Genomic DNA, 25,472 nt, shown 5'->3' with positions numbered 1-25,472 from the left:
TTTTATCTGAGCAATCTACTACTTGTCACCCACGGTGAGCTAATAGCCTAAGCTTAATGCTCAAATAACTTGACTTATTACTTTACTTACTACTTCATCTTTATCAGCTTTGGTGGTGGCGGTGGGAAGTTTGAGCGATGTCGCGACCGACATGGCCTCCTCAACAGTCAAGTTGCCGTGCAACTGGTTATCCTGCATGATATAGCACGATAGTTTGCGGAAGCTTGACAGATTGCGCTCCATGCCATTTACTGTTATGCTACCTTCCATTCCTGATGTCCTGGTAACAAAAGTAGAAATTGGATAGTTACGATTTTTTGTCCTATTTACACCTATGGACACACAGCTACGAAGTTGTTTTGTATATCTTTGTAAATGTATTGCATGAGGTGCGTTGAATGTACTTGGTGGTTGTTTCATTTTTCATATCATTTCGTTTCAGGAGGTGTGAATTAAATTGTATTGAGGTAAATTACTACTGTAACCGATCCGCTCTTAGGTATTGTGTACATTTAGTTGGTGCATAATAACGAATCAGCTCGCGATATGAAGAGCAGAATTATACGATCGTCTTTTTACAAATAAAATGGAGTTCTCTTGTCAATTTGCATGTTTGAGTTGAACTTGAGCATCTCAGCCGGTATGACAATTTCAACTGACAAGCAAAAATAAAGCCCTATTTCACAATGTTTGTATTATTAAAAAATAAATACTTTATTTTGGTGTACTTATTGACTATTCGAACTTGTGTTGCAATACTCATATGTTGTACTTCCGCTGGCTCACGCAAATTACTTAATTTCAGATTGACAAAATCGTAACCTGTTAACCCTTTTCCAGGCATAGTGCATATAGCGACCACATAAATGTACACAAATACACGACCTTGCTAGATGTGCAATATGGTACAAAATCAATTGAAGTCGTTAAAAATATTCTTTGTCTTTTAAATTAATCCCTCATAGGTAAATAATATAAAACTATGATTCATTTTGTGGTAGCATGGCATTGTGAGGTAGGTATAAATTCGCGTGGCCTGGAAAAGGGCTAAAGTATGTGGATGGTGAATCCAAACGATTAATAGCAATATGAACAGTAAATGGTAATTATCTAATTCTATGTCTAATTATATGGTTAAATCACAAAGCATATTATTATTGTGTTGTAGATAATTCATTATTGTAGTTTGTTTGTACCATGAACAGAAATATTTGACGACCGGATGGCCAAGTGGTTAGAGAACCTGACTACGAAGCTTGAGGTCCTGGGTTCGATTCCCAGCCCGGGGCAGATATTTGTATGAATAATACGAATGCTTGTTCTCGGGGTCTTGGATGTTTAATATGTATTTAAGTATGTATTTATCTATATAAGTATGTTTAGCCGTTGCCTATGTACACCCATATGTTTATCCATACTACAAGCTTTACTTAGTTTGGGACTAGGCCAATTAGTTTCAAGTGTCCCATGATATTTATTTATTTATTTTAATGTTAATAGGGCCTTCAAAGTGGAATTTCAAGAGACAGGGAGTAGCCACGAATGATTATAAGTACGCTAAGACTGCCTAAGACGTAACGTGTGATATACAATCGTTAGTTAAGCGACAGCAACGTCATACATTCCTGTGGTCAAGTTTCCATAATATTGAGGCTTCTGCCAACCAACACACTTTAGCTATGCGTCAATGATCCTTCTTTGTTACAGCGGATTAACTAATTTAATGATCATAAAGGTTAAATTTAACCAGATGTGCGTTTTCAATATGGGTGAATAATAAATAAGTCATAATAGATAGAGCTCAATAATTTTATCACTCCGTTCGTCACTGATACTTGAAGTAAATCATGATAACCATGAATTTCATGATTCATTAACGTTCTAAATGGTTTAGTTTTGCTATTGCGTGTTATGTTAATTAATATGAGGGGACAGTAACGGTTCTATTATAAGTATAACGGTAGTGACCTCAGCGCCTGTTTTCTGGGTTGGAAGCTATTTATTATTTAACTCTCACAGTTAGAGAGATTTAAATAATAAATAGCTTCCAACCCAGAAACACTACTATTACAGAATAGTATCAAGTTTAAACAGATAAATACTCTCTCATTAAGTGATCGAATCGTGTTATAGTCACGCCCTACGCTACGTGCTACTCTCGTACATCGACGGATCTCTACCTCAACCCCGTACATGAAATTTAAAAAAATTCAAATAACCATTTTAGATACACATCCTAAAATAGATATTCTAACGTCATCAAATCTTATATTTGAGGTTGAGTGAGAAACCCCTCGATACTCGTACCGTATACAATGGGCGTAAAATTGGTGATGGTTCTACCCATTTTACCCGACTGCCCGAAGGAGGGAGGGTTATGTTTTTTTCCAGAAGCTATCAATCTTAGCTGACCATTCGTTAACATCTATATATCTTGTTAACTGTTATTTTCATATGTTTTATGTACAATAAAGAGTTATACAATAAGTACAATACCTACATTATCACTTGGTAAATAAGGTTTACGAAAGGCACATTAAAAAATTTGGTGACTGTGTGAATCAATGTTACCAAAAATAAGTGAATACATTGAAAATTCACATGCTGCCTTTCCTACCACTTCTGATGTGCGAGTTAAATAAACAGCAAGCGAGGTCAAAGCTGAACATTATCAATGCTAAGCTAAAATGCAAAAACAAAATGATCGTAATTTATGGGTATAATAGGTAGGTACTCATCTTTATTCTTCTAGTGAAAAATCAACCTTATTTTTTTTTAATCGCTGTAGACATAAATAGTGATTATTTCTCATCAGATAATCCGTATGCATGTTTGCTGCCTCTCAGAATTAAAAAAAAATTGCATGAGTAAGGCCTATGTCGAACACTGGACGTCCTGCGGCTGATATGATGATAATGATGAGACATTGCAGTGCGAGGCGGGGCGCCCGCGCACCGGGCTGCAGTTCGCCAGCCGTTCATGAAGATCATTGCATTGCAACTGACCGCCTGACCCGATTCGATAACAAGTCAACGATAGATCCGGTTTACAGAGCAAGCTGTAGCTAAGATGATGTAAAGTGATTTTAAAAACAAATATTTTCCCTTCAGGTACGACATCTTTGATAGCGACAAACAGACACGTCAATGTCAGTGAGGTTTGAGACAAAAAAACCAGCTATAATTTCAACTGACACTTAACATGTAAAAGACGTTTAATAAATAATAAATGTAGTCAATAAATTTAATTGAAAGTGTGTAGCAAAATATAATAATGCTTTGGAAATGATTTAACAACATTATATTTTCCTATTGTATTTTTCCGCTTTTAAAAATAATTTATATGCAACAGATGATCTAATAAACACCTACCTACTATTGACACCGTAGGTACCGTACACAGTTCAAGTATCTTACTAATATTATCTTACTTAATATTATAAATGTGAAAGTTTGTGAAGATGTTTTGGATGTTTGTTACTCAATCACGTCTAAACCGCTGAACCGATTTAGATGGAATTCGGTATACAGATAGTTTGAGTCTCGGGGAAGGACACAGGATAGTTTTTATCCCGGAAAATTGCATAGTTCCCGCGGGATAGCGATAAACGATTGCTACGCGGACGGAGTCGCGGGTAACAGCTAGTATATACATAAATAAAAACGAATTGAAGAAGTTCATGTTCGCGCATCTCTTCAGAACGGCTCTATTTGATTAATTCTTTTTTTGTTGTTTGTAAGAAGGTTTGTATGAAAGAAAATGTTCGAAAAATTGTATACCAGGAATAAAAAACCGGCCAAGAGCGTAGAAATCCGTCATTAGGAGTAGGCGGCTAGTATTTAAATAAATACGACGTAATTCAGTACAGTAAACAAGTGCTGGGCACTGCAATTACTTTTTAGACTTTGTACCTTTGTTTAATCAACTACGTCCATTTTAATCAAACAGCAGATATTCGTTGTATACTAAGTCCTGACTCTTGGTCTAGGCATCCACATCGTTAGAACCATAATTAATATTTGCCTGGAACTTATTCTCTCCCAAACCACTCACTTCCATAATCCACCTTTTTATCACCTTTCACTTATCCCCTTTGAGCGACCGTCGCATTTCTTCGCATTGAACGACCTACATAGTCCAGTAGCGTTGCGTAAAGTTGAGCTCAGTGATGGAAAACGTCACGATAATTCCAAGTTTCGTGTCATGTGTCGTAAAACCCACCATACTTATGTCTGAGGCGTGGTATGTAGACATTATGACTAGCCTTGTTATGGTATAGAATAACAGCGATTTTTTTTTACCTTTATTAATTTTTACACGCGTTAAAAAGTGGCGAAATCAAGGTGAAGTCTTTCTTTGCGTAGATTGGAACCTTATGTACTCGTAAAAGAAAAAAAAAGATTTCTTCACCGTTTACGACCTGAACATAATTGTCAAGTAAAAGTAACTTAGTATACTTATATTCGGATTATTTATTATTTGAACTGTTGAAACTCCTGCCCAAGATAACATCAATATGCGACTGTTGAGGACGATTATATATATATATATAAAGTGTGGATTAGTCTAGAGTCTGTTCAGGCATTGTGTTTTGTGTTACCTTTCATCAAGTACGTGCTATTCGTCTGATTCATTTAGATATGTAGTTGTTAATAAGGTTGCAACCGATATCGCTACATTCTGCTAAAAGTAGTTTGCTTTGCTTGCCAAAACCTCGTCGTACAAACGCTCAGTCATCAAAGGTGTATGCAGCCACCTAGGTTAGGTTGTATTTGATGGTACTTACTTGTATCCGGTGAGAATGTTGAGTAGGGTGGACTTTCCGGCCCCGGACGGCCCCATGATGGCCGTCAGCTCGCCGGAACGCAGCCGTCCCGACACCGACTTGAGAATTGTCTTGACATCTAAACAAAAACAATAAATTTTGTCAAACCACCATAAACTAACATGATCATTTTAAATACCTACATAATAAACCGAATTATAGGCGAAACGGATAAACAAAAAAGTGCGTTATTGTAATGCTTGAAACCAGTTTGACTAAGGAACTAAAACCGAATAAAATTATATGTACTTAATGATAACAAGCAGGTTTCCTGGCCTGTTTCGATAGTTTTGAATCGTTAGTTGTAAAGCCCATAACTAATTTCTGTCAAGTAGATGCATTTCATTTATCCTTCTGTCCCTTTTGGATTAATAGCATTCATTTTACAAGTTTGCAGTTTCATCTTTAAATAGTTAATTTAATTTTGTTCAATTAACTGCTAACCGTATTTGTGTTTAGCCAACAAACCTGTTTTCAGTTTTGTTTCCCGTTCATTTATTTTTACTTAAATGAATCAGGAAGTGGTGGCAGCTTTATTGGTTTATGTAAATTGTAATTTGTTTATTTTTAAGAACCATGTATCGTTTGTGCCCAAATAAACATTAAAACATTATTTTTTAACCATGCATGACGGTCATACTTTATTTTCCATGACACCACGACACGTTGGCGTGATCGTGATTAAAAAAGGCGACGCCACTCGGTAGATTTAAGTGGTTGTGCTACACAAGCTCATAGATTTTTTAAGTGTTTAAGGTTCCGTAGGGAACCCGTATAGTGTCGCCATGTCTGTCCGTCGGCCTGTCTGTCTACGGCTAAGCTCAGAGACCGTTATTACAAGAAAGCTGTAATTTGGCATGAATATAAATATCAGTCACGCCGTGGTAAAATAAAAAAAAAATTTAGGGTACCTCCCATACACGTAAAGTAGGAATGTTTTTTTTTTACTTCCATCCTATGTTGTGGGGTATCATTGGATAGGTATTTAAAAATGAGTAGGGGTTTGCAAAACCATTTTTGATAAAGTGAATATTTTCGGAGATTTTTGCTCCGAAAGTTCAAAAAAATGTGTCCCTTTGTCTAAAAAAATATTAATAAAGCTTAATAAAAACTTTCTAGGAAAATTATTTTCAACTTTCAAGCAGTTTTTAAGTTTTTGTAAAAAATGATTTCTAAGGCAAAGTTAAGTTGAGGCAAGGTCGGGAACTACGGAACCCTACACAGCATGGCCCGACATGCTCTTGAACGGTTTTTTTGTTATATTGACAACGCATAGTAGCTCAATATGTCTACCCGATGACAATACAATTAATAAGGTCCCAGGTAAGTACAGTCTACAACTCGAATATTTTTATAAATGTAAGTTTAATAAAATTTGTTGCACCTCATTAACCTCTCCAAAGTGTTTTATTTTTCTTTTGCAGTTGTAAGGAACTATTGGTAGGTCGTAGTCCTTTGTAATAAGTGACTCTGTGTGCGCTATTACTCACGGTACAAACTCCGCCATCCATCCTGTATAAACACAAACGTGTTTAGGTTTACGTTACCACACGGTAACAGCACAATGATTTTTACTAAGTTACTTTTAAATCATTAAAACATGATACCTACGACTTTTTATAAGCCATGCGAATAAACTGCCTGCGTAAGTCGTTTATTACGATATCTATTTCAGTCTAGTGTACGAAATAACTTTCTACCAACAGTATGAAATCAGTCGAACATTTTCACCGGGTGGCTATACCGGAATAAAAAACGTAAAGCGGCATTGCTTAGATGTAAGTTTCTCTAGAATTGTAAGGTTTGATGACAGACTAACAACAGTCCGTATCGGCAAACGCGCCAACCTTGTGCTAGAAATGGAACTATTTCGAAGGCAATTATGACATGACTTGGAGCGTCAGTCCGGAGGTACAAGCGCTGACAACCACAAAAGCAAAGCAATTTGTACTTTTAACTGACAGTAGAGGATCGTTTTCTATGGAAATGGAAACTTAGTTCACTCAGAGCAGGGTCTACAACTGCAAAATTGTATGTGGTTTGTGAGCTTGAGAAAGATCAGTCGTAAATATAAGTACCTTCTCGTATACATTTTGCGTCGGCTTTGGTTTGTTTGGTGCAATAGCATATTTACTCAGTCAGTACCTACCTACCTGCACACATAGTAAGTACAGCAAACATTAGTAGTTAGAGTTCAATATTATTTAAATTAAAACTTCACAAACCAAAATGATCCGTACTACTGCTAACCATAGATACCTATCTTATTGTGCTCAAATCATCTATGCGGCTGTACCTACTGTAGGTATTCCATGATACAAATTTTATAAAAATCTTCAGCACTTTTAAAAAGTCAAACATGCATCCACCAGTCTCTTTACAATAAGCTTTCACATTTGTCATCATAGCAAGCAACGACTAAGCAAAAGAGAAAGGCTTTGAAAATTCATAAACACCGTAGCTATTAGCTCAACCTCATGTCGTACCTAACAACAATATTTTGCGTCAACTGAATAACGTCAAACTACGGCTCCTGATGGCATGACAATTGCTTGGGATTGGATAATAGCTGGTATACAATGTCAAGGAATTCGATCGATTTCTTTCGTGTGTGTGGTAGTATCAGGCCTATATGTATACAAAGACTGTCCCCATGGTGGGCAACAAGTATAAATGAACAATTAGGCTGACGCTATTGTGAAGGTAATACTGAATCTTGGTCGCAATCGCAAGTTTTAAAAGAACTGAGCGATCTCTTGACGAAGGTTTTATAAGTAGTAGGTATTTCGATCTTCCCGCTTTTCAACTATTTATGCATAGTTCATCTATCAACCGCAGCAAATTTTTATTGCTACACCATTATGTAGGCTGATTACTGAGCAAAACATAATATGCTTATCGAAGTCTAAGATTTTTTTCATTCCTCATGCTCGTAAAGTTTGTGTACATGCTGGATCTAGGCGACATAAAATGACTTTTTATGCTTTAGTGCACAAAGTAAAATCTTCGTCTAACACCAATGTAATCAGGTGTCAACAGCCACAAACGAAAAAGTTTCTACATATTTTTAAATCATTTTTAATTTATATAATAATAAAAATCGATTAAAATAAATCAATCACACAATAGAATTAAAATACAGGTGCATTACATAGTAAGTGAACAATTGTTTCCACTGTTACTATTTCATTTCCTCGCAATCGAAGTGAAAAGCAGACTGTAAAACTTGAGCATTAAACCTTTTCCCCTTGACATGTTTATCCACCCTCGCCGCGCCGTACCGGCTCGGGTAGCTATATGAACGTCTTGGCTAAAAATTTTATAACAAAAAATTGCACCGACTACAACAAATCATGAAAATAATTTTCTACCAGTCTGAAGGCGGTCGGTGCCTCAGCACGAGCCAGCAGGAGTAGACCTATAGTGATCTACCTCACCTATGCACTTTACATTGGGCTTCAATCACTCCTGCTGGCTCGTGCTGAGACACCGACCGACTTCAGACTGGTAGAAAAATATTTTCATGGTTCAAATTTTCTTTTAATTTTTTTTAAGCTTTTTAGTGTAAATAATCTAAGATACAATAGTTTAATATCAACTGCTCGTCACTTTTTACGAAAGATTGCTTTTTCCGATGCAGAGATGTTCATTATTGAGGAGTCCTGGTGCTTCACCACCCGTTTTACCATATGCATTACGAGAAGTATAAATGGCTTAGCAACTGTGTCAAAGTAATTAAAATTCAACCCGTGAAATACTTTTTATTGACTAGTAACTCCGATGGTCATCAGTTCCACTTCACCAAATTATGATTTTTCAAGAGCAAACGCACGAGTTACTACTAAATATATCCAATTTACTATAGGTGTCCCTACAACATTTGAAGAGTTCCCTCGATTTCCTTAAGATCCAATCATCAGATCCTGATTTGGTGCTTATGGAACCTAATTAAAGACATTCCTTGACGAACGCAAAAAAAAAATCAAATCGGTTCATAAATGGCGGAGTTTTGAGGTAACAAACATAAAAAAACATACAACCGAATTGATAACCTCCTCCTTTTTTGAAGTCGGTTAAAAATAGCTCGTTTTATACTCTTGTTGTACAATCTACTATATTATACGAAAAAGATTTTGCGTGTGCTTGACAGAATACTACCCAGAATCTCTTAACTATACGCGCTAAATAAACTCCAAGTACCCATAAGCCAGTAAAAGCTTGCTTCTACAGCAGGCGACGTGCCTAACTGTTTTTAACCGACTTCAAAAAAGGAGGATGTTCTATGTTCCAATGTTTGTATTTTTTTTTCACCGAATACTCAGTCAATTGTGAACCGATTTTCAAAATTATTTTTTTAATCGAAAGGGTATTCTTCTGAGGTGGTCCCATTGTCACCAAGTCAAGATCTGATGATGGGATCCCAGAGAAATCGAGGGCAAACCTCAAATTTTATAGACACACATATGGCGATTTTGGCATTTTTAGCATTAAGATGAGCATTTACATTCAGAAAGTATCATTTGGTAACCAGGACCTGATGAAGAAAACCGTGATGACCAATGGAACTCATCAAAGCTAAATAATGCTCGCTCGTCTATAAACGATCATGATTAATATACCTAGATAAGCGACTAAGAAGAAGCTTTACGTTAATGATTCTTTCGAATTGATCTGATGCTGAAGCCAGAAGGTAGGCAACGGAACTCTGTTATAAAACAAAGCAATTTAGTCGTGTTTGGGCTTAATGGAATCGTCGTGAGATGTACTTTGGCTAAGAATCACTAAAAAGTGAGAAATAAAGAAAATTTTTAACAAAAAAGTAAAACCGACTCCAAAAAAATATCAAAAAATGGAGCCGACTACAAAACCCTTGCAAATATTTTTGTAGGTATGTACTAGCTCGAAGTCGGTGACTCAGCACGACCCAGCAGGAGGGATTGAAACCCATAGTATGTAAAAGAGGTAGACGACTATTGTCCCACTCCTGCTGGCTCGTGCTGAGGCACCGACTTCGAGCTAGTATGCACCTAGAAAAATATTTTTAAGGGTTTTGTAGTCGGTTCCATTTTTAATTTTTATTTTTTATTTTTATTGGAGTCGGTTTTACTTTTTTGTTAATTAAATTTGTTAACTATCTATTGAACCTACTTAAATACTGGCTTATACATAGACGCGTCATGAAAATGGAATACAATAAGCCAACCATATTTCAAGAATCTACCTACCTATATTTTTTAACTTTTAGGATACCTACTATAATACTTATGGCTCAGTTAATTTAGCGACATATTCATAATTAAAATTATTAAGCATTTATCTATCTTATACCACTGCAATAAAATTCAAAAATCTTGAAAATAATTACGGAAGTAATTTATAATTACACATTTGTAACGAAGGAGTGTCTATTGCAAGCTAATAGTTCAGTCACAATCACAATTATGAAATAAAAAAAATCATATTCCATATTCCAAAAAATAATTTCTTCTATAATAATAAGTCAATGTGAATTGACAGATAAAATGGAATAGTAGAACAATATGATAATTTCAACATGGCTTATTGCGATATTGATTAATATTAAATAATCTCCAGATATGAACAGGTATCGCTTATCGCAGGGCACGTTCATTATTGTACTCACTACTCATTATTGCGAAATGTCCTTCGTTAAAAACCTTGGTAACGCGATGGCAACATGCCAGAAACTTGTTTAAGATTCGCGGAAAAATAATTACTGCCCGTTTTCAAATTAGCCATGCAGGTATTCAAATCATACTTAGGCTTAATTACCACTCTCTGATAAGTTCCTTGTTTATTTGACATGTCTTTAAAGCTATCTCTGTCTGTTCGAAAAAAATAAAAATAACAAAAAAATAATTTTCCCCGCGACTTCGCATTACCATTAGGTCTGGCAGTCGAATCGAAAAATCTATGGGAATTCCCGAAATTTCCATCGAGGCCTTCAATTTTCGTTGTACGAAAATCACCAATGCAATGCCATGTCTCTAGATTTAGCGCTAGGTAGAGATTTCGGTATTTTATCCCAATTACGTGAGAATTTCGTGAAATAGTAAAGTTATCAGCAAATAGTAATAGTTAATACTAGGTATCATAGGTACGAGTAATAGTAGGTTTCTCTTCACTATACAAAGTAAAGTACTCAATTAATACTGTCAAAATATTGCCCCTTCTTTCAAGGATATACTTAAGCATAAGTTGTGTTAAATGTGATTGTTTTTGTCACTTAGGCAAAATATATATTTCGTTCTATAGATCTAGGATGGGGATAGAGGAAATAAGCAGTCATTTCATGCATGTATAATGTTTTAGCTTCTCACTCTGACTTTTAATTAAGGTGCAGGTGCAGGTGGTAGGACCTTGTGCAAGGTCCGTCCGGATTGCTACCACCATCTTGCTCGCTAATCCTGCCGTGAAGCAGCAGTGCTTGCACTGTTGTGTTTCGGCGTGGAGAGTAAGACAGCCGGTGAAATTACTGGCACTTGAGGTATCCCATCTTCGGCCTCTAGGTTGGCAACGCATCTGCAATACCCCTGGTGTTGCAGTTGTTTATGGGCGGTGGTGATCTCTTACCATCAGGAGACCCACTTGCTCGTTTGCCATCCAGTTGAATAAAAAAAAAAAAAAATGTTACTTACACGTGAGTTAAATTTGTAAATTGAAATTTATTACATTGAGGTTTACCGTTTCGTACTCGTAGTAATAAGTAAAACAGCAATTGATCTTTTAGCTACTAATTCGTGATTATAATTACATGCCTGCTAACGATGCAATCGACACAATGATTCTGAGGTTTAAAGATATGGATGATGCACCTCATGCACCGTAAGGGAGTCGAATTTAATGTTTATTGTCCTTAACATAAAAAACTTTATCTATCAATCGACAGGTGTTAGACAAAAAATATTAAAGTACGTAAGTAGTAAGGCTGTAGGTACCTACATAAAATAATCAAAGTATAAATTTTTAAGGTAAGGTATCGCTCCATTTATAACAATTACATGATATAACTATTATTCGATTCGGTTCGAAAGTTTTACCTAATAATACGAGTATTCTGAAAGACACGCCATAGAACGGTGGCTTTAAAAGATATTAAAGATTAACGAAAATTAGTGTATTTATGTGTATTCCGTATCTTTGTATAAACACTTTCAATAGGCTTTAAAATAGACACTATGATCACATCAACTATTCCATTTTTCTATTTATGCGGAAGTACCTTCGTAACCTTCGCACACAACTCGACAAGATTCCGCTTGTATAATTACTGTACAAAACAACAGATTACCAGCGTCATGTCATGGCATGACCCCGCTGATTATGTCCATCCAGATGCGTTTTCGCAATTAGATATGCAGTTACAAATAGTACATATAAATGAAATAATAATGCATAACATAACTCGAAAAGTTATTGCACCTGGTGCTGATAAGTAAGAAAGTCAATACCTATCCTACCTGTGTGTTAACAAATACATACAGACACAGACAAGCAAGTCGTTATACTTACAAAATATCGTATGCGTGGATGTAATTGACACCTATTCGCATATGGTATATTGACTGTTTTTATTGATCTTTCCGTACCTTTGTCAGCATCGGTTGTTTATTCCATCAATCGTAGAATCACAATTTGCTTTACGCTACGATTGTAGTTGTATTGTAACATCTCAGTACCACTACCGAGCCGGTCTCACTAGGCCGATTACAGCGGAAAGAAGCCGGTTGCGTAGGCGCATCATTGAGAATTTCCTTGGCTATTAAAAACAATTGGTAAGTATATAGACGCAGCCCGCATGACCGATACGTTTAACTGGCCGGGCCGAGATTGCTAAGGCGTGAAACAAAAGCATATATGTAAAAGACGGCAAGGTTAAAAAATATGATTTAAATAAAAAGAACATGATGTTGCTAAATAGGTGACGAAGAAATACATATAGGCCCACTGCACTCATCGGGTAGGAGGGATTATATTATTAATTCGCAGATAAAAAAATACGCTTCCTTTCTATAGCAACTATAGCCTGTTATTATCAGGCGTTCCCTTGTAACTAAATACCTAGATTCATTGTAGATATCCGAGATAAGATAGTTAATGTATGTACTCTTTGAAAAGGATGCAGATATAATATTCTTTTAAACAAGCAAAGCAATAAGAAAGAAGAAAACCGGACAAAAGAAAATGAAGACGAACAATAGATATAAATAGCAGAAACTTTAAGTTACTAAGATATTTATGAATATCAAAAATCTACTCGTTAATCAACTTCAACCACTAACGAATACCGCATGATTAAGGAAAGTAAAAAAAGTGGAATCTGAATCAGACTTAAGACACTATTAAGTTAATAGATGTATGTGTGTGTGTGTGTGCGTGTGCGTGTTTTTGTACTCCTTCGCTCTAAAACGGCGGTATGTCGATAGCTGGACATCTGGAATAACACAAAGGTTACTTTTTATCCCGATATTACCCCAGGATAGGGATAAAATCGCGAAATAAAAACCTCTGGGCTTAGTCATGAACTTTGGTATGACGGATTTGGACGAAATTTGGTATGTCGATAGCTGTACGTCTGGAATAACACATAGACTACTTTTTAGCCCGATATTCCCACAGGATAGGGATAAAATCTTGAAATTCCAACCGCTGGGTTTAGAGTCTTGAAATTTTGGACAGTTGTTCTTTCTTAACGCAACCTCAATGAAGACCACGATATAGATTTTGGGAATTCCCAGGGGAATTTTATAAAATCCCGGAATTTCAATTGTATCAGATCGAATAGTTTGCGTGCGAAGCCACGGGTACTCTCTAGTTTATAATATTAATAGTACTTCCATAACAAAAGCCCCCACCTTGCAACAGTAATTCGTTTTCACCATTCACGTCTACTTTGTTTGCTTTGCAATGCATGTGGTTTAGGTTTCCTTAGATTAGACTAATGTCTTCAAGAGGAATTGTTTTCTATGTTTTTTTGCTGTTTCTACAAATTAAACACCTCTCAAACTAGTCTTGGTCTTGTAAGTCGTGTATTGCGTTATAGGTATTTGTTTTAAGACTCTTGACTTTTGCAAAATTAACTTTCCCAATCGATATTTCTCTAAATATATGTAGGTACTTTATAAACCGCTACTTAGAAAGTACTATCGTAATATAATGATTTTAGTAGGTAAAGAATAACTTAAACATAGGATTACACGCAGCAGCGCAGCCTTTATTTTATTAAACTATCATATACTTATTTAAAATTATTGTATATTTCAGCAGATGATTGGGCAAGTTTGACTCTAGCCCTGTAAACACTTTTCAGGATTTCTTTATTGTGTTTGCCAAATATACCATACATTATCAAAAAACCTATCCATACATTGGTCGGTATTCCAAGTGTACGGTGCCAAAGACAAATAAAAAAAAAAAACCTTTACGGGGGTGTTAACCAAGCTAACCCAAACATTTAGAATCTATTGTGATATTCCGGCTAAATTATAAAACACCTATACGTATATGAGAATAACTATTTTGCGAATTAAATAAGTTCGATTGAGTAGACACCAATGTAATTAATATTAAGCAGTTGTTGAGTAAAACTTTGCCGTGTAACGAATATAAATAACCAAACGACCAACGAACATCACAAGATTGATCAAACAAAACTTAGAGATTTAAATAGGCACTCGACTTCTGTACTAAGAAAAAATCAAGAACTAAAGTAATTATATCAACGTCGTTAAGACAATCATTATCAGGTATTTAATAAGTGAACTAATTTAGCACTGCTCCTACTACCAATGAACTACATAGTTGCACGTAGCCATTCTTAATTAGGTGTGCCGGCGCCCGGCGCCAGTGTTGTAGTTTTTCCTATTTGTCATTGGTATGTTTTGTGTTCGCTCTTGTTGACAATCAGAGTGTCCACTACAAATTCTAAAAAAAACCCCGACTGTTCCCTGACTTTCCCTGACCACATTTCTAAGTTTTCCTGACCAATCATGAACATTTCAAAGCAGGTTATATGACTCTTATACGATTTTTTTTATTGCCCGGGATACTGAGCTAGACCCGATAATGGGAATTCACTGCACACCGAACGTGCTCACTTTTTCGTTGACTGTTTTTATGGTGCCACTTCAATACATCGCCCAGAACTGTAATGACTGGTGTCAAAATATTGAGCTAAGTTTTGGGAAATCACGAGTTTTTTCCCTGACTTTTTGGATTTCTAGCAAATTTCCCTGACCACTTTGAGCTTCCCTGACTTTTCTCTGTCTTTCCAGAAAGTGGACACCTGACAATAGAACAGAAGTCAAGCCGAATCAAAAATAGCATGTTATGTATGGATGAATGCTTATATATATGGACTAATTTAGGTGTGCCACGTAACTTTATTAAGACTGCATAGTTGCAAATAGAATTTTAGGCATGCTACTCGTATATAGCGGTGTATTTCATCTGCCACTTGACTCATTGACTGTATCGTCCATTGTTGTTGACAATCCAAAAATAAAATCCCACTATGTAAATGTGAAACAGAGGTTTTTCCGAACCGATGGTAGATTTTTTTTTGACATTCATAAGTGCTTGTTATAGCCTAAATTGAATAAAGATATTTTGACTTTGACTTTAATAGTCCGTGAGTTTGAGCGTTTATTACTTTTTATGCTAAAACGGCTGGATATATTTGGATTAAATTTGGGATGTCGGATATAGGTAAATACATATTATCATCAACACGGGATCGGACGGAATGTAGGTCTGTACGCCTGTTCATTAATTCATGCAACGTAAATGGAGATCACGGTGTAGTTTTTGGAATAACCATGAACATTGCCAGATCTAAATATATAACAGCTAGTACATGTATGCTGCATAATTCATAAACGTATAGGTATCACCAGATGTTAAATAATCTCATTATAGCATTGGTCTAATACTTTTTTGAGATACACTACACGTATAAAGCCGCAAGTTCCCCGCTACTTTAATGCCGTTAACTCACTCTGTTGAGACCGACGAAACCTCGAAAAGGTTTATCAAACCGAACTGTTGTGTAGACTCCCACCGCAGTAACGCGATTATCTTAATTTTTACCAAAACAGCGGTTGCATAAAGTGAGTACGTTGAACCGTGATGGGGAAATAAATGATGGCAACCATTATTTTTTTTAATATCACTCGTTTTATAGCCTGGTAAATGCTATCAATGTTACATCAAGGTAATCTCTGACTGGTATGAACTGAACTCTAGACAAGCAGGTACCTACGTTTTCAAGATCTGCACAAGCAAGACTTAAGTATTTGACCTTCCCATAAAAACCTTAAACACGGCCTAGACATACCAACCGAAATCATATGTTTAATTAACATCCTGTTTTCTCAAATAAATACAATTATAATTTCCTACGAACTGACATGTGTTAAAGGCATATTTAACAGTTCTCTAAGTATTTGTGATAACACAAATTAGGTATTACATCATGGTGAATAAGTTTGAAGAGTTAATGGACAGTTCCATTCGAATTAGCTGACGTCAAATCTTACAAACAATCCGACGATTTAAACAAAACGAAGCGTCTTTTAATTGACTTTACTGTCCTGCTACCAGTTGGCCCTGAGGACAGATAAGTAGATACAAATGTGTACTGGACAAGGAAAATCGGAGCAATGAATACCACCTAATGACATTAATTTACCCCTTTGCTCTACTTTTATCAACTTCGTTAAACTTTTTACTCTGGGCTATATACACTAGGTATTTGTTTTCGAAATGTTCCTGTAGTGTCTTTTATCAAAAAACTTAATCAATGCTTTATTGTCAACAACATAATGTCGTGTTTATTTGTCTTTAATTTCGCTGTAAATTAGGTAAGCGATTACTTACTACTTTTCCTTCCTTCCTGGACCTTGTATGTGAGATCTTCGAACGCCAAGTCCACTGGAGGTCTCTTCGGCAAATGCGTGAGGGTCTTGTGCTGTGGCGGAGTGATGGTCACCTTCAAGCTTCCCTTCCTGTCAGAGATAATGGGTACAGTTTCCATCGGCCCGGCCACACACGACTCTTTATCCAGTTTCATGTTGATTCACTGTAGAAAACTGTATAAATTTTAACGCATGCCTACGTGACAAAGGCAAAGAATAATGATTTTGTGATCTTTGGAGGCGTGCGGCCTCTATCGCGACCGAGCGAGCACTGACTGAATGGGTGTCACTAGCGGACAAAGCAACTGTGTGACGTAGAAGTGATTATACGAGTTTTGAACTTTGCGCTTCGTTGTTGAAAAAAAAAAAAACATGACAAAAAACATCTTCAGTTTCTGAAGTAAATAATTATCACAAAAAAAATACTTTTTCCATTGGTGTGGGTGCAAGTTTGAAAATTATAATTTATTTATTAATCATTCATTATTTCCTTAACAAATACCTACTCATTTTCCGAACACAACGTTAAGTTTTTAAAAGCGAAAAACTTTTTTGGTCTACCTAGCAATTATTTGAACCAATATCTATTTTTTTTTTTATTGACTGGATGGCAAACGAGCAAGTGGGTCTCCTGATGGTAAGAGATCATTTATTTAATAAATAAGCAATAATTTATTGGATTAGGCGGAGGTCCATATCAATGAAGTAAAAGAATTTCTTTGCTCACCCGCGACCTTAATTATATTTTGCATAAACTTAGCTATCATAAAAGTCGCGGGTGAACAAAGAAATTCTTTTAGTTCATTAATATAAAGCATTAAAAAAAAGTGTAACATTTCAGGTGAATGAAACCCCAACCCCAAATCACTATAATTTTTCCACATTTAAAACACCATGCCAATGTCAAACAAAAAAATTAAAATAAAATAATAATAATAGTAGTAAGAATAATAATAATCAAAAATACAAAAAGAAAAATAATTGAAAATTAAATTACAATATGACGTAATATATATTGTAATATAATATGTAATAGCAATAATAATAAGAAGTGTAAAAATAACAACAGTACTTTAAGAGCATTATGACCTAACCCCCTTATTCATAAACGACAATCAAACCTATTTTAGTTAAAATGCCGCTAAAATTCGTTTGTCCTTCGACATTTGTATTTGTTAGAAAGGGACAAAGCATTTGTTAGTTAACATAGGCGGTGGGGTACAGAAACGGATAATATCCATGACCTTTTTGATAAAGAAACCGCAGAAAACGTTTTTGACCTCGCTCTCCAACCAGATAGCAGCGTATGTGATCGTGGAAAGTTAGTCCTGGATGAAACATCACTCGTCAATATTGGCCGCTTCGACCGAGTAAAGCTCAGAACAAAATACTTCGATGCATTCAGGCACAGACGATTTGCAACACTCCATCGATGGACGACATCTAAGTTGCGTTGCATGTCCTGACAATCCTGTGGGTCTCTGATTTCCACTATTATTTTAACGTCATAACGTCATGATAGTAAAAGGAGTGGACCGAGAAGGGATCACTGACTCACGCCGGACCTCGTGTGATACGGTGCAGAATCGTGGGATCACTGACTCACGCCGGACCTCGTGTGATACGGTGCAGAATCGTAACACCCAAGAGGGACAAACTGCCGGCTTACCATGACCATGACTACTGACTTGTTGAGGTTTAACGGTTTGACTATTTTGAAAATGGGACCCACTTTGTCTATTCGATGTTATTTTTGAGGTTGTCTCCCATGACCCCTTCGAACAGAACAGAACAGTGTTGCTGGGAGAACTAAAATCAACAAAGAAATAAACTGACTCTGTGGAATGGTCCTACCTAAACTAAATGTTTTAGAGCAAAATAATGAGTCCCAAGAGTTTCGTGGTTTGTTTGTATGATGATAATTTCACAACAATGTATCTAAATTAATTGTGTACTGGAAAAATCAAACATGCTGCATGCGATTTAAGTTTATTATTCAAACAAATATATAAGCATTATAGGTTGTTGCAACAATAACTGGTTGATTTGCGGTTACGGCCTTGCCATGAGCAATAAATTTACACAAATAACATTTTCGTTTTATTCCTTGTTTTCTTTTATGTCCGTATTGCCTGTCTTGCCTATTTACTAGCATGCACCTCTACCTATAAAATAGAGTGACTTGAAATTTGGCAGATACTTATATTTCACGATGATCATGGAGGTGCACTAAGAAGGGATTTTTCGAAGATGAAAGTTAATCTGAGCAGCGATCGTTTTGGAGTTTCAGTAGGCGTTGGACAAGGTTTGGCACAAAGGACTATAACATAAAGTAAAAGAAAAATACCGCTCTCGATTTTCCTCATTATTATTAAAGCTTTATGTATCCATCCATACAGTACAATAAGTTTATATATAATTATTTTAACGATAAGTAGTTTACTATTATGGCCCCTATTGGGTAAAAGCCTCCTCCATCTTTTCCACTTTTTTGAATGAATGAATGAATGAATGAAAGATTTATTAGAAACACACAATGCAACAACATTTTTACAGAAATTACTTAATATAATAGTAGGTAAATATGTTAATCCCTATTACAGTGTTGACTGTGGTCTCTAAGAGGAGTCCACTCAGCATGTGTCGCCGCATGTGTGTTTTTGTTTGTTTTCAGCAGTGCTCATCCAGTTATTTCCAGCTGTTTTTAGAATTTCATCAACCCATCTTTTCTTTTGCCGTCCTCTTTGTCTTTTTCCAGCAGGACCAAGCCACTCTGTTTTTTGTAATGTCAATCTATTATCCTGGTATCTAGCTACATGACCTGCCCAATTCTACTTCAGTTTCAAGGCATGTTGCAATTTTGTTTTCTTGCGTATTTTCCTCATTATCGCCTCATAAGTACTAGTACTAGTCAGACAAGTAATTTGCGTTTAAACAAAAAATTGAACCAAATATAAAACTTTTTCTTTTGACTGATTAAGGATAAATTAAAAAGTAATCCTACTTTAGTACATTGTGTCTTAAGGGCGGTAAATAAGGAATTACGAACGAGAGTCTATTAGAAGCCCGAAGTCGAAGACTGAGGGCTTTGATGAGTCGATGTTCGTAATTCTAGTACCGCCCGTGCGACATACAATGTTTTTCATCACATTTGCGAGTATAATTTTATATTTCTAAAAGAATAAATATAATTGTTCCAAATATTGGCGATACCTTAGGCTGCGCTCTTGGCAGCGCCGCCCTCCCCCTCCCTCAGCATGTGCCTGAGCCGCGTGTGCTTGTAGTCCTGCTGCTGCACCATGCGCAGCAGCGCGCGCACGCTTCAGTACGGGCACGGACTCATTTACCGACCTTGGGCTTCATGAAAAGAAAATTTGTACGCGCAATGACTCATTTACCGACCACGGGTTTCATGTTTCATGACAAGCACATTAAGGTCGAGGGTTTTATTGGGGGGGTTGCAACCAAGGTAGCCTGCATGTTACGACACTGTTTAGGTACGAGCAAGTGTGATGAAAAATCCCCCAAATAAAACCCTCGACCTTAATGTGCTTGTCATGAAACCCGTGGTCGGTAAATGAGTCATTGCGCGTACAAATTTTCTTGCCATGAAGCCCAAAGTCGGTAAATGAGTCCGGGCCCGTACTGATGGTGCTGCGCGCGCTGCTGCAGGACTACATGGACCACCACATGCACACGCACGTTGCGGCGCATGCCGAGGGAGGTTGAGGGCGATGTTGCCAAGAGCACAGCCTAAGGTATCGCCAATATTTGGAAGAATTATATTTTTTCTTTTACAAATATAAAATTTTACTTGCAAATGTGATGAAAAACATTGTATGTCGCACGGGCGGTACTATAATTACGAATATCAACTCATTAAAGCCCTCAGTTTTCGACTTCGGGCTTCTAATAGACTCTCGTTCGTAATTCCTTATTTACCGCCCTTAAGACACAATGTACTAATAAAGTACAGTTTACCCACGTCTTCGCACGCGTAAACTATTCGATGTAGTAATTACAATAGAAATTCCGGGATTTTACAAAATTCCTGTGGGAAATCCCTAAATTTATATCTTCATTGAGGTGTTGTGTTAAGAACAACTATCCCTTGAGAATATTGGAATAAAAGTAGCCTATTTCAGACATCCAGCTATCTACAAACCAAATTTCATGACTTTAAGCCTCCTTTAAAGCCCAGCGTAATCTGTCGCGCGGCAATGAATGGGTAAAGAGCTTTACAGACTGCAATGCAGTATAATGAATAGATTTCTGTTTCCCTGAATGGCAACACTGGCATAGATCGCTCGTTTTTGGTTCGAAATTCAAACTTGTGTTTTTATTTTGCTTAATATACAAAATGTACACACCCAATATCATATTTTCTCAAGTTTTTCGCGATTCCCAAGGTCAAAGAATGAGTATGTTTGTTACTTCTTCACGCTGAAACGGCTGGACGGATTTGGATGAAATTTGGCAAAAAGTAAGTTTATTACTTGGATTAAAACAAAGGATACTTTTTATTCCGATATTCCCACGGGATAGGGATAAAATCTTGAAATAACAACCGCTAGGCTTAGAGTCATGAAATTTGGTATGTAGGTTGCTGGATGTCTGGAATAACACATAGGCTACTTTTTATCCTGATATTTTCTCGGGATAGGGATAAAATCTCGAAGTAATAACCGTTGGGCTTAGAGTTATGAAATTTGGCATGGTTGTTATAATATAACGTCAATGAAAACCACAATGTAATTTTAGGGGATTCCCATGAGAATTTAATTTATTTATTTTAATCCCGGAATTTCAATTCAACTGCTGTATCTAATGATCAGGGGTCGGACAAAAAGTGCCGATGACGTCAAACCATACCATAATACTATTTGAAATCATCCTTTATAGTATTTTTGATTTTCATAAACAATTATCACAACATTTATCAACATCTTTATTAAACAATCTGAAATTTATTTTATTCACTGAATCCCATTGATTTATTTACGATTATTTTGTTACTTCATTAATGTACTTTGTTACTACATGTCACATGGAAGTTTAAATAAAATCATCATCTTGTCTGCAAGATAACGTCATTTTTACGTCATCCGCACTTTTTGTCCGACCCCTGCTAATGATTTACGCGAGCGAAGCCGCGGGTAAACGCTAAATATTGTATATATTTTTATCTTTCCATGCTTTTTAAGGAAATATTATGAGTGAGGTTGAAGACATTGAGGAGATTATGTTTGAGAATAGCCTAATAAAAATAAAAAAAAATTGAGTAGGAAGCTGGGACACTTGAAACCCATGGTGATTAATTAAGAATGAGTTTCCTCAATTAGAACTGTGACACATGGAAATCTATTATGTGACTTATGTTTTTGCTGACAATCAACAGGACACCATCATCAACTTCACCATTAAAATTAAATGTAAATTTAACTAGGTATTTGAATAAAACATTTACAATTCTTCAGGCAATAATTTACAGATATAAATGGTTACGGTATATGTAAAAAGCTCAAATTTAAAATTGAGGTTGTAGAAATAACCTACAAAAGTCCATAGGTAGTCAGTTTGAAAACTGATTTAATAATGTTATAAGACTCCATCTCTGGGCGGGCCAGTGTAGTTTTCTGTGGCTTCCCATGAGGCTGACATAGTCACATTTGGTGTACTTAAGCCTTATTAAAATAATAGATAAAAAATAAAATATTTTATAGTAAAACCTAAGGTTTGATAGGGGCTTGGTTTGGTAGAGACCTATGATCAACAATATACTGTAATTTATGATGATGATGGTCATTGGTGTGCAATTCCAGGGTAGGTAGCTGCGCCAGTAGCAGCAATGCTAATTGTGTTACACCAGGGATGCACATGCACAGACAGCTGCCCGCCATAGATGTCTGTGTGGCCCGCGTGCGACCTAATAGCAACAGCGAAAACATAGCGAAATTATGATAATTTCAGTTGTTTTTTCATTTGCTGCAGCACGCCTTTAGCTCATAATCTGTCGAAGTGCCCCCTGGTCCTAATAAGTTTATGCATCCCTATGTTACACCTTCAACAGCAAGGCATTTTGGGCAGGGGCACTAGCGCTGCCTATCCTCTATGGTTATGCTCTAACATAGACAAACAGACTAAAAACATTAAGGAGTTTTCATTTATACTTAGCTGAAAAATTATGACACTCAAGCACATGATCAGTCAGGATCAAATATAAAGTATTTTTTTTGTAATTTAGTTGCTCAAACACAAACGTTGTGGTTTTAGAGTGGGATCAGATAAATTTGAGCACCATGGTCGCTTCCTTTTATTTGGTACTGTCTGTATTTGAGATTTAGGGGCTGTTTCACCATCCATTGATTGTGTGTTGCTAGTTGTTTTGTTTGAATAGACAGAGACGGCATCACATTTAACCGTCAGTTAACAATAATCAATAGATGGCGAAAGAGCCCCTTAATAGACTTTGCTACTACTATTTGTCAGAATTTTCCACTGACAAATACGTACATAAGTAAGTAAAATAAACACATGCAGGCTATAACCAAAACTAGCTATACAACGGAGGCAACTTTCATTCTTGCACAAACAGGAATGCCAATTCACGTTATAAGTATCTAAAATAACTTGGTGGCGTCATTAAATTGAAGTTAAAATAGTTATTTAGTTTAATAACTGACAGCGCATCAACAAATAACGCGTAGTGTGATATTAACTATCAAGTAGGTATTTGCTGGAATTGTAGTTCGCAAAACGCAGAAACGCAAATTCTTTATCTAAACAAAATAAAGAGGTCAGTCAGACTGCAACGACACGTTATGATGCAAATTCTTTAACAATCATGACTATTTATAAAACTTACTTACTGCAGATTATTCAGGATAAACACATTATCCATTTTTAAATACTCATTTACTATGCGGTTTTTTTAGCTTTAAATCTCTGGTCAAATATTTACTTATTGATACTTTCAAAACAACAAAACGAAAATCACGCAAAATTATGGTGATATGACAGATAAATGACATCCGTTCGACAGTCCGACATATATTTTTTTTTTAATGTCCCTATGGGAAAGGTAAGAAGTTTTAGTTCATAATGTTACTGAAATGCTGCACTAATTTTTTATGACTAATTAATGTCGTAGGGATATGATTCTGCAAAATTCATTCAATTCTTACGAAAACTTAACATCTGGGTCGTAAAACGCACTTATTCACTTTAATACAGTTTACTACTGACTGATCTCTTATTAGTCTGTGTTGACTGGGTACACGACGTCAGAAAGAAACTTGAAGTTCGTGTCGTGCGGTTCCTCTGACACTTATACTATTTAATACGAGAGCGAGAGGGGCGGTACAATACGAACGATACGAACTTCGAGTTTCGAATTTCGTAGTAGCCCTGCAGCTCAGCGATGCAAATAGAATAACGTCTGCAACTTTGATGGCTTATGCTTATCAAATGATGATCGCAATGCGGTTACCAAGTCAGTCTGTTTAGAGGACAACGATGCAATATTCTCAGTGTATATATACTTATTGCGCTGGAACAAAATCTGAGAAGTACAGTTAGCGTCAAAAGTAGCTGCACACTTTCGTTCTTTCTCGTTTTACAGCCACGTACTAAACGCCATGCGAGATTGCTAATGTGTCAATGCGACAGAGTAAAAAAGTAATCCGCTACTTTTGATGCTGACTCTAGCTACAACGTAATCGTTGAGGCCTCTTACTCAAGTCATGTCATGGCATGAATAATTAATTCATGACCATGTGAATTTGGCACAGCACTAATGTTATCTTGAGAATTTTCTTTCATCAAAATGCTAATAGAATGAAAAATATTTTTTCTGTGTGACACAAACTCCTTTAGCTTTCTGAAAGCATAGCCATTCAAAAAATTTAAATGTTGCCACACAAGAAACAAAGTACGTTAGGTAGTTTTGATACTCATTTATAATTCATAATTTATTTTATTTATTTATATATCGCATACAATACCTTATATAATGTATATATCTGATAAATGTGAAATGTGTAAAGTATGATATGAAAAATTATAAATTAAGTAACTACTTGTGGGAGATTAAATGGAAAAAATAGCAATTTTAATAATTAGCAATTAAGCATATAATAGTAAATAAATAAATATCATGGGACAATTGACACCAATTGACCTAGTCCCAAACTAAATATATTTAAACAGATGTATAAATAAACACATCGTTATAAAAGTAATGAGTAAAGCTATTAAATCTAGGCAGAACATGGATCTACAATAAAGCTACATACTTATTGCGGTAAACGTAAGCTAGATGGACATAATATCATGAACAACATTGACCTGTAGTAGGCGTAGGACAACCAGGGTATATCGAAATCAAAACGACTGCGAGAAGAGGTGTCATGTCAACAGTGTAATTCTTACTATTTCCTACTCGATATAAATTTGCTTCAATAAGCCTGGGAAACGTGGAACAATTAAAAGGTAAGCTTAGTAACTCGGCTATATAACCAACTGGCACTGCAGGACTACTACGAAACCGCACGACACGAACTTCGAGTTTCGAGTCTCGTAAATTTCGTAAAAATGTAAATGGCAAACTACATGTCAATTTACGAACTGTATTTAGAAGTTTTTAATGTACAAAAACTGGTAACTTTTTCCAGGTAGGTAAATAGGGTGACACTCTTTCCCGGCCCGGATAA

General features: G+C 36.1%; 1 protein-coding gene across 5 annotated transcripts in view; it reads right to left on the bottom strand.

The window, feature by feature from the left end:
- LOC141432061 (ATP-binding cassette subfamily G member 4) overlaps nt 1-23,775 on the bottom strand; it is a 33,590-nt gene extending 9,815 nt beyond the window's left edge. The window contains exons 1-4 of one of the 5 annotated variants that reach the window (XM_074093443.1): nt 23,631-23,775; nt 16,724-16,851; nt 4,787-4,904; nt 91-280 (exon numbers count right to left, since the gene is read on the bottom strand). In XM_074093443.1, the coding sequence (XP_073949544.1) occupies nt 91-280; nt 4,787-4,904; nt 16,724-16,851; nt 23,631-23,662 (468 nt within the window). In that variant the 5' untranslated portion in view covers nt 23,663-23,775. Of the gene's footprint in view, nt 1-90; nt 281-4,786; nt 4,905-16,723; nt 17,040-22,542; nt 22,682-23,630 lie in introns of those variants that run through there. The other 4 variants (XM_074093440.1, XM_074093441.1, XM_074093438.1 and 1 more) reach the window with 4 other exon arrangements.
- Nucleotides 23,776-25,472: the final 1,697 nt, after the last annotated feature.

Source organism: Choristoneura fumiferana, chromosome 10 (assembly GCF_025370935.1).
Source record: "Choristoneura fumiferana chromosome 10, NRCan_CFum_1, whole genome shotgun sequence".
Taxonomy (NCBI): domain Eukaryota; kingdom Metazoa; phylum Arthropoda; class Insecta; order Lepidoptera; family Tortricidae; genus Choristoneura; species Choristoneura fumiferana.
Note: the sequence above shows the minus strand (reverse complement) of the source record. Positions and strands in the feature narration are given on the sequence as shown.